The sequence below is a fragment of the Salvia hispanica genome, unplaced genomic scaffold, assembly GCF_023119035.1.
Source record: "Salvia hispanica cultivar TCC Black 2014 unplaced genomic scaffold, UniMelb_Shisp_WGS_1.0 HiC_scaffold_671, whole genome shotgun sequence".
NCBI classification, from domain to species: Eukaryota; Viridiplantae; Streptophyta; class Magnoliopsida; order Lamiales; family Lamiaceae; genus Salvia; species Salvia hispanica.
The window spans coordinates 80,775-93,502 of record NW_025952434.1 but is presented as its reverse complement, the minus strand read 5'-3'; the positions used below and the strand labels follow the sequence as shown (position 1 = coordinate 93,502).

The following is a 12,728-nucleotide window of genomic DNA, read 5'->3' as shown; positions in this document are numbered from 1 at the left end:
ATTTTATCTCGTTAGCAAAAAAAATGATTCTATCATCGTCTCATAGACCACTGCCTTTAGATAATATGAAATGTATGGTTAAAGCAAGCTCTTAACTTGTTTTAAGCTGTCAAACGACCCCTTATAACATTTGTGAGACTATCATGTTATGGAAGATATTTAAAGATATGCACAAGCTTAGTAAGCTTATGCGGTTAAAAAAGAAAGCCGAAAAAAATTTAATGGGCCTAAATTCAGTAATGTGATGCATCAAACATGAAAAAAACCCCAAGAAAAAAGCCTTTTTTATGCATTACTTAGCAATCAAAAAGCCCGTTTAAAGTGCCGAAACTTATAAATGTAGTAACTGAAGGGAAAGAATCAACGATACCAAAAATATGCACGATTAAAAATTTAATAGGAATCAATTATTATTATTATTATTATTATTAATCTCCAGACAACATTAAACAAAAACAAAGAGAAAATATGGCCTTATGTGGTCTACAACACAATAGGATCGACAAACAAAGCAACGATGTGAGGCTTGAGAACCTTCTCAGGTTGAGTGTATCCATCTTCGTTGCCTTTGTAAGTAACATCAATTATGCGTTCAAGATTCAGAATCCGCATCAAAACATCTCTGGAATATGGAGATGGCCTCATACACTCCTCATTTATATCCTTCCATGCGTCTGTTGCTATTTCAAAGAATTTAGCCACCGCTTCTTCTATTGTGGCGCCATTGTCTCTCATGTACGATTCTATGCCTGTTGCACTCTGACCTCTTTCTTTTTCGACCTCATAAGTAGCTATGTCGTCAATGACTCGACATATGAGTAGCCCTGCCACAAGCATTTTAGGCTTCTCACTTGACCAGAAGATAAACGGTGGCCATGCTGCCTGAATAGACGGAAATGAAGTGCAACAGTGTACAAATCATACGACTTATCATCACTATAATCCGTATTTAGATTGAAGAAATGGTGCAGTTTTTCTTCAATCTCCTTTTCAAAGTGATAAGAAATGCCAAGACGTTCGAGCGTGTCAATAAGGTTCATTGCTTCAACCAGATTGTTTTCAGCAGCTGAGATCATATCCAACACTTGATTCTTCAGCACTTGAACTGCCTTTGAATGTTGCTCAGCAGCCTAAATAATAATAGAAGAAGACATATTTTAGTACGTATACATTGATAAAGTTAGAAGTAAATAGTGAAAATTATGGATGAAGAATTGAATTAATGATGAATGTACCTTAGCACCAGAATCATTGGTGATGAACTGATCGCCCCATAAACTTGGAGAGAAGTTGGCGACGGGGCGCTGAACTTGAGCTTGTGGTGCAGCCATCTTTTGGATTTTGTATGCTTAATTTTAATGGTTACTTTTATTTTTGCTTTCAAAGGTAAAAACAATCATGTGTCCTTATAGAAATTTGACAAATGGCATGAAGGTCCCCTCACGTTTTGTCATCAAACATTCATTAAATTCTGGATTTAATTCCATATCACTTTTTTTGTTTTGAAATAATGTATTACAAATATTGTATCCATTATAAAAAGAGACCATTTTCATAAAATTAGATTTTTTATTACAATCATTATAAAGACATACAGTATAAATTTATTCATACTATTGTAAATTAAAGCGTGCACCTTTAAAGAATGGCTAAATATTATGCAATTTTTAAAAACATAGTATTTCCGGCCAACAAGCATGTGATGGAAATAGTAGAAATGAATTGTAGTTGACAGGCATGTGATCCATTTATTTTATTTTATCCAAAGTAAATGATATTAAAAATAACAATTGTTGAAGTCTATAATCTCAAACTAAAAATGTGGTTCATATTTCACCATAGTCAGCTTCATACACAGCCTGTCATAATAAATGACACTAACATTTAATACTTAAAGGAAAAAAAAGGTTAATTTCTAGTGTATTTTTAGATACTCTTAACATTTTATAATATACTTAATTATGTAATGATCATGCATGACAGTTAATTTAGTCGAATTTAATTTGCTAATAAATTGGCACATGGGGCAGTTTCGTTCTTGCCTTTTCTGGCATACATCTTGGTGTGGACTATATTAATTGTGCTATTTGATTTAGTCTTGTTCTTAATTTAAACATTGGAAAGAATCAGCTATATATCAATCAAATTATTAGTTGTCTTAGTAATTTGTTAGGTTGCCACACATCAATAGGAATAAAATGCTAGGTTGTGTTTCAAAATTGAAACATATAATCCTATCAAGACATAATTAGAAGCTTAATACAATCTTAGTAGGACTACCAACATATACCAAATTTCATATATTCTATACCAATTTATAGGCGAAGCAACACTACAAAAAGCGGTGCCTTAAGCACCTTCCCGAAAGTGCTAGGAAAACACGAAAGTCTTTAGGAAAAATGGGGTTCTGCAATTTGGCACTTAAGTCTTAGTAGTCAGCTCCTGGGAATTTTCTCCGGCGCATGTCGTAGAGCAAAATGCTGGTTTTCCTAGCCGCCCGAAACGTGCTCGGAAAGTTGGTGAACTCCTCTATGAGATTCCAAACACCCGAAAGTGCTCGGAAGTTGAAATATGATACACGGCAGCATATCTAGCACCAGGCGTGTGCTCGAAATGTGCCATTCGAGAATCAGCACATGTAGCTTGCTCAGGGAAAGGGATATTTACGCCATGTAATTGTCCGAGCACTCATGTCCTCGGATTCTTTGATTATTTTATTATTATTAATATGGCTTCATTTTAAATTGTTAATTCAATGAAATCAAAATAGCATTAAACTAAAAGTAGGAATAATATATCAAATTAAAATACCCAATGGATTGATGAGAATAAAATTGTTTCACAGACGAATTAAAGAGTTGCACAATATCATGAGTCAAAATGCTCAAAGTCTCAGTATATCTATAGTTTACCCAAATTTTCAATTTTTCGGTAAATAAAGTCGAAGGTGTTCTTGCATCTCTTCCGCTTCATCAATTCCATTTCTTCTCCGACTCTTATTCATCAATTCCATTTTCTTCTCAGGCTCTTCCTTCATCAATTCCATTTTCTTCTCCGATGTATCTTTCTAACTCTTCATCCAAGACCTTCCGTTTGGGCTCTGTTCAGCTCCGTTCTTCTTGAAGTCGTTAACAGTAGAGCTAAGTCAGTCCATTTTCACAGTGCATTTTGCACATCGAACGTCCGGATCGTATCTTGAAGTAGGCGCGGGAAGTATAATTTTGTTACACTTCTGCCTGGGGAATCTCTTTCTCTTCTTCACCTTACCATGAAGCTCGAAAGATGGCATCTTTATCTGGATTGTCTATCCCTTCGGCTCTTAATTCTTGGCCCTTACTCATAATATCAACCTTCCAATAATGACACAAATCGAGATACTATCACAAAACCTTGCTGAACAAACAAACGGTTTCACGGCTTTTATAATACTGTAGTGCGATGCGGCATGTTATCATGTTGATTGAACAAGAGGCAACAACGAGATGGTGGAGTGACTAATTGGATTATCTTCATGTATAATCATAAGTAATCTAAAGTTTGAAAATGCTCGGCAAGACGATAGTCGATCGGGGTACAGGGCAAGGCAACGGTCAAATTTCATGTACACTCGGAGTGCGGATGTTCTAGCATTTACGTATTAAAACATTGAACTTTGAGAAGTATACAATTACGAGAGTATAGACAATCCAAACCAAAAGTAACTAGTAAATGCAACATAGAAAATAAGCGGCAATTCATGTATGGATTTAGCGGCGAAATGCGGCAACATAGAAAATAGCGGTAACTTTGGTGAATTTAAACATTGCGGTTTATATACATCGGGAATTTTCATGATTCGTATGGATTCGACTGCCTTGCGAGATATGGCAAGGTTATCATGAACTTTTAATGTGACGAGGTAATGAATAATCTCATATGTACACTTCATAGAGCAAAGTGGAGGGGAATTAATTTAGTGTAGTATAGTATGCGTGTAACCTATAACTCGAGGAGAAGGGTCAGCAATAACAATAAGATGCTCACAAAACCATTCAAGTTGCAAATTCGATCAAATCTTAAGTTCCCCACTTTGAACCATTACGAAATGACACAGTTACTATCAAATAGAAGCAGGCTAATCGGGAGGCTCACCAAGTAAGTAGAATATGAGAATGAATCTTACATTAATCAGTGGCGTTTTTGCGAAACCATCCCTTGTGAATCTTTTGTTTTGAACGTGTGGGTCTTACCAAAGACATCTACAAATGGAGGTATTATCCCGTTGTTTTCCTCGATCTGCCAAACAACATTAAAAAGGATTTAAAAAATAACTAAAAGTAAAAATTAAACTAGAAAAGAAATATAAATTTTACCATTTTCTCAACGGTCTCTTCAAATGGAATACAACCATTACAATGTGTTTCAAGGCTTTCTCATTACACGTCTTGATTATTCGGCCTTTCACCGAGCTTAGTGATATTCTCGGGAAGATTCCAGGCATCGGTGCATTTCGTCCTTGGTCATCCGTGAAGTGACCGGTTTCTTCATTGTCTTTTTTCTTATAACCCGTGATATCGCCGTATCTAGCTTTGCATTATTTGTGAAAAGCTTTCTTGCATTCCACGTCATAAGCTTCACGGTTCGCATCTTTACGCAAAATAATAAAGTATTAAATAATATATGATAATTGAGTTATAAATATAAAATGCACAATTTGACCTCAAATTCTTTCCAATAATGTTCAATATATTCATCACAGCGTTGCTTGGGCATGTCCTAGAATTAAACTATGTGCTTAAAAGCGCTTATTGCATATGTTGGCCACTACACGATCGGACACAATGTGCAAATTAATATACAATTAGTAACTTCAAATAATATATTGAGTGCATAAATTATCCGAGGCAACGTCTTTTATCATTTATTCTTAGGTGTACATATATGCGCCCTCTTTGCGTCCCTCTTATATCCATCTTTTTTTGACTTTTTTGCATTATTAGTACTTGCCCTTGCCCCACTTTCAATACTATCACCGGTTGAATGTCCACCTTCAATGCTATCACTTAGGCTGAATGTTCCTCTTCCTTTGTTCTCATCAGTAACTCTAAAGTACCAAGTGGTGGAAAGTCATTGGAGTGTGTAATTGAGCGTCCCGATGATGATCCTCTCATTTCTACAATTAAATAACTTCTTGACCAAGTAGAATTGACTTTAAATTCGGAAGTGATGCATAACTACCTCGGACAAGTAGAAATGAATTTAAATTGATAAACATTGTCCGCTGGCGTATGTAACCATATTTATGAGCTCATGATTTATGGCACCCTATGTAAAACATAAACATTAATACATTTTGAGTTTGAGTTTGAGTTTGAGTTTAATATTCAAAATCATCTCTCCTCCCTCTCTCATTCTCCATATGTTACATTGACTATATGCCCAGGTGCTTTTGAGGAATCCGACTTAAGATCTGAGATGCTTTCCGTTTTATGGAATCGATTGCTACAAAAAAAATCATGAAGACAATACAGAAAGAAGCATGTGATTAGTACTTTTCGGTAGCCCGTGTAGGAAGGAAAAATAATATAGTAATTTTGACTTCACATATATCGCCAAACATTATTGTCATTTTTGAACAAAACCTAATTTTTCAAACAAAATTGAGCACCATTTGGGTTAGCAAGGTATGAAAGTCTGACAATGTAGCAGACATAAAATCGATGTACTCTTCTTAATTACGAGTGATATGGAATGGCAACGGTATGAACAATAGAGCAATTTCATTACCTAAATAAGTTTCGATTTATCCAGAGAACAGGGATGGTCACATAAAGGAAGAACCGAAAAGTCAAGTCGGGATGTTTAGCGATAATAGTAGAGATGGATCTCTGATGATATCATCGAGTTGGTAATACTACCCTTTTCTTGCCAATGACTATGTCTTTCAATGTCATTTTAGAAGAAATAACTATGGTCTTTGCTTTAGGAAGTTATTATACTTGAAATTTATATAGAAGGGGAAAATCGGACATAAGTAAAAAAGATTTCGGAATCGGGTTAATAATTTGAAAGAACCCCAAGGGATTTTTGGTTTTCCAAAAAGACATAAAACTGAATTATGAAGGAGAAATAAACAATCGGGAAATGATATGGGAAAATGAAACACTTAGTATTCTATTTCATCAAAATGAGAAAGACTTATCAATAATAAAATATTGTAACTAATTTTCGAAAAATTCTTTATCAAAAAGTCCCAATCAAAAAGCCCATCACTCTTGCTTGATCAATATCCGGATTCCGGTGTATGGGGTGGTTTCTCCCAAAAAAATTGTTCCCACCTTAATAGATACCTTGTAAAAAAAAAAAACATAATGATTTTTTAAAAACTTGTTATACGGGCAAAACAAAGACCCTACACAACTAAAAAGGTATGTCAAACCGTTTATATATTAAAAAAGGGAAGAATCCAGAATAAAATTTTTTCATTATAACGCAAGAATAAGCACAAAAAATACTCTAAACACCAATTTATGCATATTCTTCTAATTATAAAATTGAAGATCGAAAATAAGAAAAGTTATGAATAAAAATCATCATCGTTCAATATTCTTATAAAAAACCAAATTAAACAAAAAAAAACCTCACAACCCCTCAAAACCCAAATACCCCGAATTCAACTAAAATCTAAAATCTCGGAAAGCACCGACGATAATCATAGAATCAAAACCCCCGGAAAACCGGGTTCCCCGAGCATTTTGGAGGGTGAAAATCACAACCCGGGTGTGAGAGAGGGGGAGATCGGCGGCCAAGAGGAGAGAAAACCCGGAAAACGGAAGATCGGCGGGGGCCCAAGGGGGAAAAAGCGGGGGGAAAGATCACAGCGGCGAGTGAAGAGGGGGCGAGGGGGAGAAATCGCAGGAGTGAAGAGAGGGCGAGAGGAGAAGATCGGCGGGAAAAGAGCGGCGAAGGGAGGAAGGGGAGAGGGGACCCAAAATTTTTTGGGATTTTGGTTTTAGATCCCTAATCAAGTCAATAATTTAGTAAATGTTAATCAAGTCATCTTAGTCATGAAAAAAATTGGGAAATTTGGGAATTAATTTTTATAAGAATGACTTAGAAATTTAAATTTTGGGAATCAATAAGTGTTTCAATTTATTTAATGACACAAAATAGCAGACTAAGAAATAGTTGTAAATAACATTTAAATCAATGTTTGTTTCATCATTGTCTTCATTTTCCTCCTCGTCTTCGTCTTCGCTTATCTTTATTTTTTTTCTTTTCTTTTCCTTTTTCTTTTTTTCTTCGTATTCTTCTCTCCTCTTCATCTTCATCATTTAAAACTTCTTCAAAATTGGAATCATTGCACCACTAGGATCACATCGTGGGGTCTATTAGTTGAACGTATCAAATTTCATGAACTTCCGTTTATTTTTTTGAAAACGTGTCTTATTTTTTTTTTTGGGCAATACATAAAATTTTTTTCCGAATTTGAACAAAGCTTGCCTTGTCTTTTTCTTGCTAAAAGATACAAAAAAAACAGATCTTTTTTGGCTAAGATGAATGGATCTTTTTTGGATACCCCCAAAATATTCACTTCAAAAATTTTTATTGGGATGAAAAATTGCCCCACCGGGGGCCCCCGGACCGGTTTAAACCACACAATTAAACAATCAATTTTCTTTATTGGTAATGCCCGATATTCCCTTCCACAATTTCTTTCAAAATCCCGTGAAGTCACCCCCTATCATAGATGTAATTTTGCCCTCGATGCATACCCCCTTTTAGTAGATTTACTTTTTCCATGGAACGTGTAAATTTATATCCTTTGACAAAACAAACATTGTAATTTGTAACCCGGTTAATGGTCCTTGCGACAAATAGTAAGATGACTATCACGAGGCAAGTTATTACGGGTTTCCCAAAACAATTAATGAATAATTTTTTTTTCGACAAATAAAGTACAAAGAAAAAATATAGAAAACTTCATATTTTTTAACCATGATGCATAATGATCTTCTAATTGTTCTTACCGGGGGAGGTTATTCCGGAATCCTCCCCAATTGCCCAAGCATCGTTTTAAAAAACAATTACAAAATTAACATTTATCGTTAAAAAAACAGTATTGAAAATCAAACTTAATAATTCCTTTGCTTTTGGTATTAACTAATATAAAGTTTGTCCGTTTTGTATTCCACTTGAAAAAGAATCGTTTTCCAACACTCCTGATTGAAAATCAAGATATCTTTGGGGTAGGAACCTCCTCCATCGCTTACGAAACATCTCTCCGAAGGGTTGGGCTAAGTAATAATGCAAAAGGTCTTCCCCGTAAAAAAAGCTGCTATAGAGCTTAAAGCAACTTTGTTCTTGACATTTAACTTCAACTTTGGGATGTACCCTTCAAATGGATAAACCATGTGCAGGGCCAATCAACGCCTAATGCTAAGTGGATTGGAAGATGCTCATGGGGCGAAAGACGGGGGAAATATTTTCAAACTTCCAAAGTAACGCAAACCCCCTCTGATATATTTTCTATCAATTTCCCTTTTATCGTAGCCGTAAGATCTCGTGTGGAAGAAATCACGGGGTCCGTTGGGAACAATCGTTATAAACACGTATTCGGGTTTTTTTTCGTACAACTTGGTTTCCTATCGCCCTTTAAGATTGGGAAAAATAACCATCCGGGTTTTAAACCCAGCCACTTGAGCAATAATTCCCTTTCTTTGTCAAGCGTGTTCGCCATGATATTTTCCCCACTTGGCCGCTGGTCATATCCCAAAATTCCCAAAACCCCTTTTGCTTGGTTTTCTTTTTCTTTTCCCTTCCATTCATAATGGTATTGAAAATATTATCAAAAACATTCTTTCTATGTGCATGACATCCAAATTGTGGAATCACATTTGTTTTCCAATACGGAAGATCCCAAAATATGCCGTTTTTTCCCCCAAAAACTTCCACTCAGTTTATTTGCACCTCAAATACTCTCTTGAATTCAAATTGTTCCGATGATCAAGTATTTGTTCTCCTTTTTGAATGGAGAAGGGCCCGGGGAAACTCTTTTTTTCTTTCTAAGTTCTTTTTTCCCCGGGGAAACGATGATTTTGTTGAGAAACCTCCCCTGCAAATTAAACAGTGGTTTTTCCTCCTACTTGGAGAAAGCGGGGTCCTCCATACAAAATGGACACGCACGGGTCCCAAAGTCTCCACCCGACAACATTAATACCGGGGGCACATAGTCCCCATCAAAGGGGCGCGTAGGGGAAATCTTTTTTTTTGATATATCATATGCGGGATTCCTTGGGCCCCTTCGGAGCTGCGATCGGGGGTTTTAGAAACACATCTATTCGCGGTTCTTCGGATGCACAACCTGTAAGAAACATGTATGGATCTTTCATGCACATCAATTGGAAGTTGTATGGAGTTAAAAACCGGGCCCTAATGAGGCGAACCGTCGACCAAATAGGAAATCCTCGGCAAGTCTCGACATTTCTTGATTCGAAGCAAAAAAAAGTATGTATCTTTTCAAAGGTTTTCCAGGAGAACCGGATGGACATCTCTCCCGGAGTCCCGGGTGTGCTGCTCCATCGCATGGGTTGAGCGGAATTTTGGATACAAACCCAACCTTAGCCAAAAAATAGTACATTTGTTTGAGTGGACTTGTGCCTTCCCAAATGCTCGACCCAAAAATTTTCATTCCGGTTCCTCTTCCCTCCAAGATCGACCCTCTTTTTACAATCTATCTTAAAACCGGGATATCTAAGGCCCCGATTTTTTTTTTTGCACTTATGGGTACTAGGGATACGGTTTGGTTTGATTCCATAAATTTGGGACAATTGTAAAAGCTCGTTGAGACATTCGATGTTGGGGGTTCCAAATATCTGAGCATTTGTATTTGGGGTAATCATCCGCCCCAAAAAGGCCCGAGAGCTTCTAATAAATTATGACTTTTCGACTCATTGTGGGGGGTTCCGGCGTGAAAGGGGGGCATATTGTTCAATGTTGCGCGAAAAAGATGGCTCGTGAAAGGGTTTTGTCCCCACATTGTGTACCATATGTTGGTAGGATCCCATGATGGATGAAATGCATGGGTTTACCCTAGAATGGATGCTTTTACATGAATGAAATCTCATCTGAATTTTGGGGTAAAAATTCCAATCCTTTCACCGTATCGGAGAAAAAAGTTTGCTATTATCCAATGTTTACATGGACATCTAATTTTAACCATCCATTTTTGGGGGAAAAGCATAGCAAAATTCATAAACATATTTAACCCCTCGATAAATCACGATTAATTCTCCTGGGATGCTTTTCCCAAAAATCCTTCTCGTCCAAAAATTTTTTCCATTTCACTATCCGTATATGAAATCAAAAAAAAAAAATAAAACTTTTTAAAAAATTAACAAAGAGTTTAAAAGAATAATTAGCAAATAAAAATTATACTTGATCATCAAAAAATTACTTGAGTAAAAAATATTATTTCAAGTTAATTAAAATTCTTAAGTTAGCTAATCTATTATTTTCATAGGAAAATTTTTGTATTTTAAAGTCTTATCCTTTTTTACTATCCTATAACAAAAATTAAAAAACAATTATAAGAATTTTTGGGGGTTATTTAACATAAAAGTTAAGGGGTAACTAATAAATAAAATTTAAATTTTTTAGATAACAAAAAGATAAATGGGAGTTTGGGGGGCCCAAAGAGACTACTTGATTGAAGAAAAACAAGATAAGATTGAAAATATGTAGGATAACATGAAGAAAGTTTTGGGAAAAAGGGGAAAATAAAATGGAAGAAGTAGATCAAATTTTTGGGTTTTTAAAAAAAAATCAGGGTTTTTTAGAACCCCAAGGGTTTTTGGAAAAAATTTTAAACAGGAACAATTTGTTTGGAATTTTTCCAAACCCCCCAAGGGTTAGAAAGTTTAAATTGAAGGACCCAATTTGGGGTAAAAATTTCCGACACCAAGTGGTAGGAGTTTTCAGGCACCTTCCAAGTTTTTGGGGAAAATTTTAAAGAAAAAGTCAAGTTGGGCTAGAAAAGTGAGCTCCTTGGTTGCTAGGAATTTTTCCCGAGCCCAATCAATTTTTGTTGGGAAGGGTTCCCAAAAAAGGATAAATTGTTTTCGGGGGCCGGAAAAGAAAAATTAAACCCAACCCCTTTTTTGGGTTTGGTTCATAATTTCTTCAACTTCCGAGCACTTGGAAAATGTTTTGGGTTTCTAGGAAAATTCCGAGCACATATTGGCTCGGAAATATGTTTTTTAATAAATTTCCCAATTTTGTAGTTCCCCCAATCAATACATCCAACAATTTTTTCTCTTTAAAAATATTCATCTTTCTTTCTCTCTCTTTTTTTAACACTTCCCCATTTTTACCCCCCAAATTTAAAACCTTTAATCAAAAATTTTAAAAAAATCCGTTTTGGAAGGAATGTGCCATCTTAGTTTAAAACAAAGGGGAATTTTCTTAATGATATTGATTTCCCCTTTTATGCTTATTATTTTATAATTGCTTTGATTTTTATAATATAGTACTCCATTACTTTAATCATTTTTTTTTTTTGTGATATTATTTTATTAAAACCCCTACTTTAAAAAAAAAAAATTCTTATTTTTATTAAATGCTTTAAATTTTTTTAAATTATACTCTATTATTTTTATCATTTTTTATATAATTTATTTTTAAAATCAACTTGAAACCCTTGAAAAAAAATCCTTCTATTTTAAAATTTTTTAAAATTATTTAATGTTTTTTATTTTATATTGTAATTATTTTTTGGGCAATTTTTTTTCCCCCAAACAAAAAATTTTTGGGGACCCTTAAAACCCCACCCCCCTTTTTTGGAATTAAATATATATATACAATAATATCACCTTTTTTGCTAATTAGATAAAATAGAAGTGATAACCCAATCCTAAACATCGACACCTTTTCCATTACTTTTAATCTGGGTTTCCCTTTCATGATACTTTGATATTAAAACTCCCCCTTTCCGTTTAAAAAAGCCCATTTCAAAAAGGGCCCGGGTTTTAAAAAAAATGAAAAAAAAAAAATTGGGTGGAAAATTTTTAGTGGAATATGGGTCTCAGTATATATTAGTTTTAAATGTATGGGTGGAATGATTTTGGTGGAATATGGGGTCTTTTTTCCCTTTTAGGAAAATTATAAAACCGGGATTTTTACGTAGACGGAGGAGTTCATTTATGCATGTAGTATTACAAGAGAAGTGATCTGCTGGTAGGGGTGGCAAATCGTCGTGTTGTGTCGTTATCGTGTCGCCGGGGGAACCGGTTTCGTTTAAAAGAAACCAAATATGACCCGTTACCCTCAGCCGGAAACCTGCCCACGGAACACGACAGTCCTTGGGGCCGAGCCCATTAGCCCCCGGGCCCCCCGGGGTAAACCCCAACGATAACAACACATTTTGGGGAAAAGGAAAAAACGACACTATAAAAATTTATTATAATATAAAATATTATATCTAATATTAAATTAAAAATTTTAAATTTTTTAAAATTTTAAAATTTAAAATAAAATAAAATAATAAAAATTTATAATATATTAATATTATTTCTTAATGTGTAACACGATACGCCCAGGGCCGAACCCGTTGAAGTTTTCGTGTCCTTATCGTGATGGGACCCCATGTATTTTTGACCCTTTTTCCCAAAAGGTTCCCCTTTAAAATTGATGCTTGATCTAACTTTTTTTGTGAGATTGTTTTCAATTTATCAACAAAAGGAAAAAGATAA

General features: G+C 35.0%; 1 protein-coding gene across 1 annotated transcript; it reads right to left on the bottom strand.

Annotated features, from left to right (window-relative positions):
* Positions 1–385: 385 nt before the first annotated feature.
* On the bottom strand, positions 386–1,331 carry LOC125199781 ((-)-5-epieremophilene synthase STPS3-like). The gene is made up of 3 exons (XM_048097679.1): positions 1,236–1,331; positions 1,050–1,130; positions 386–882 (listed from the first exon to the last, which is right to left on the bottom strand). Exons 1-3 carry the CDS (start codon positions 1,329–1,331, stop codon positions 484–486), a joined length of 576 nt encoding a protein of 191 aa, XP_047953636.1. The 3' UTR covers positions 386–483.
* Positions 1,332–12,728: the final 11,397 nt, after the last annotated feature.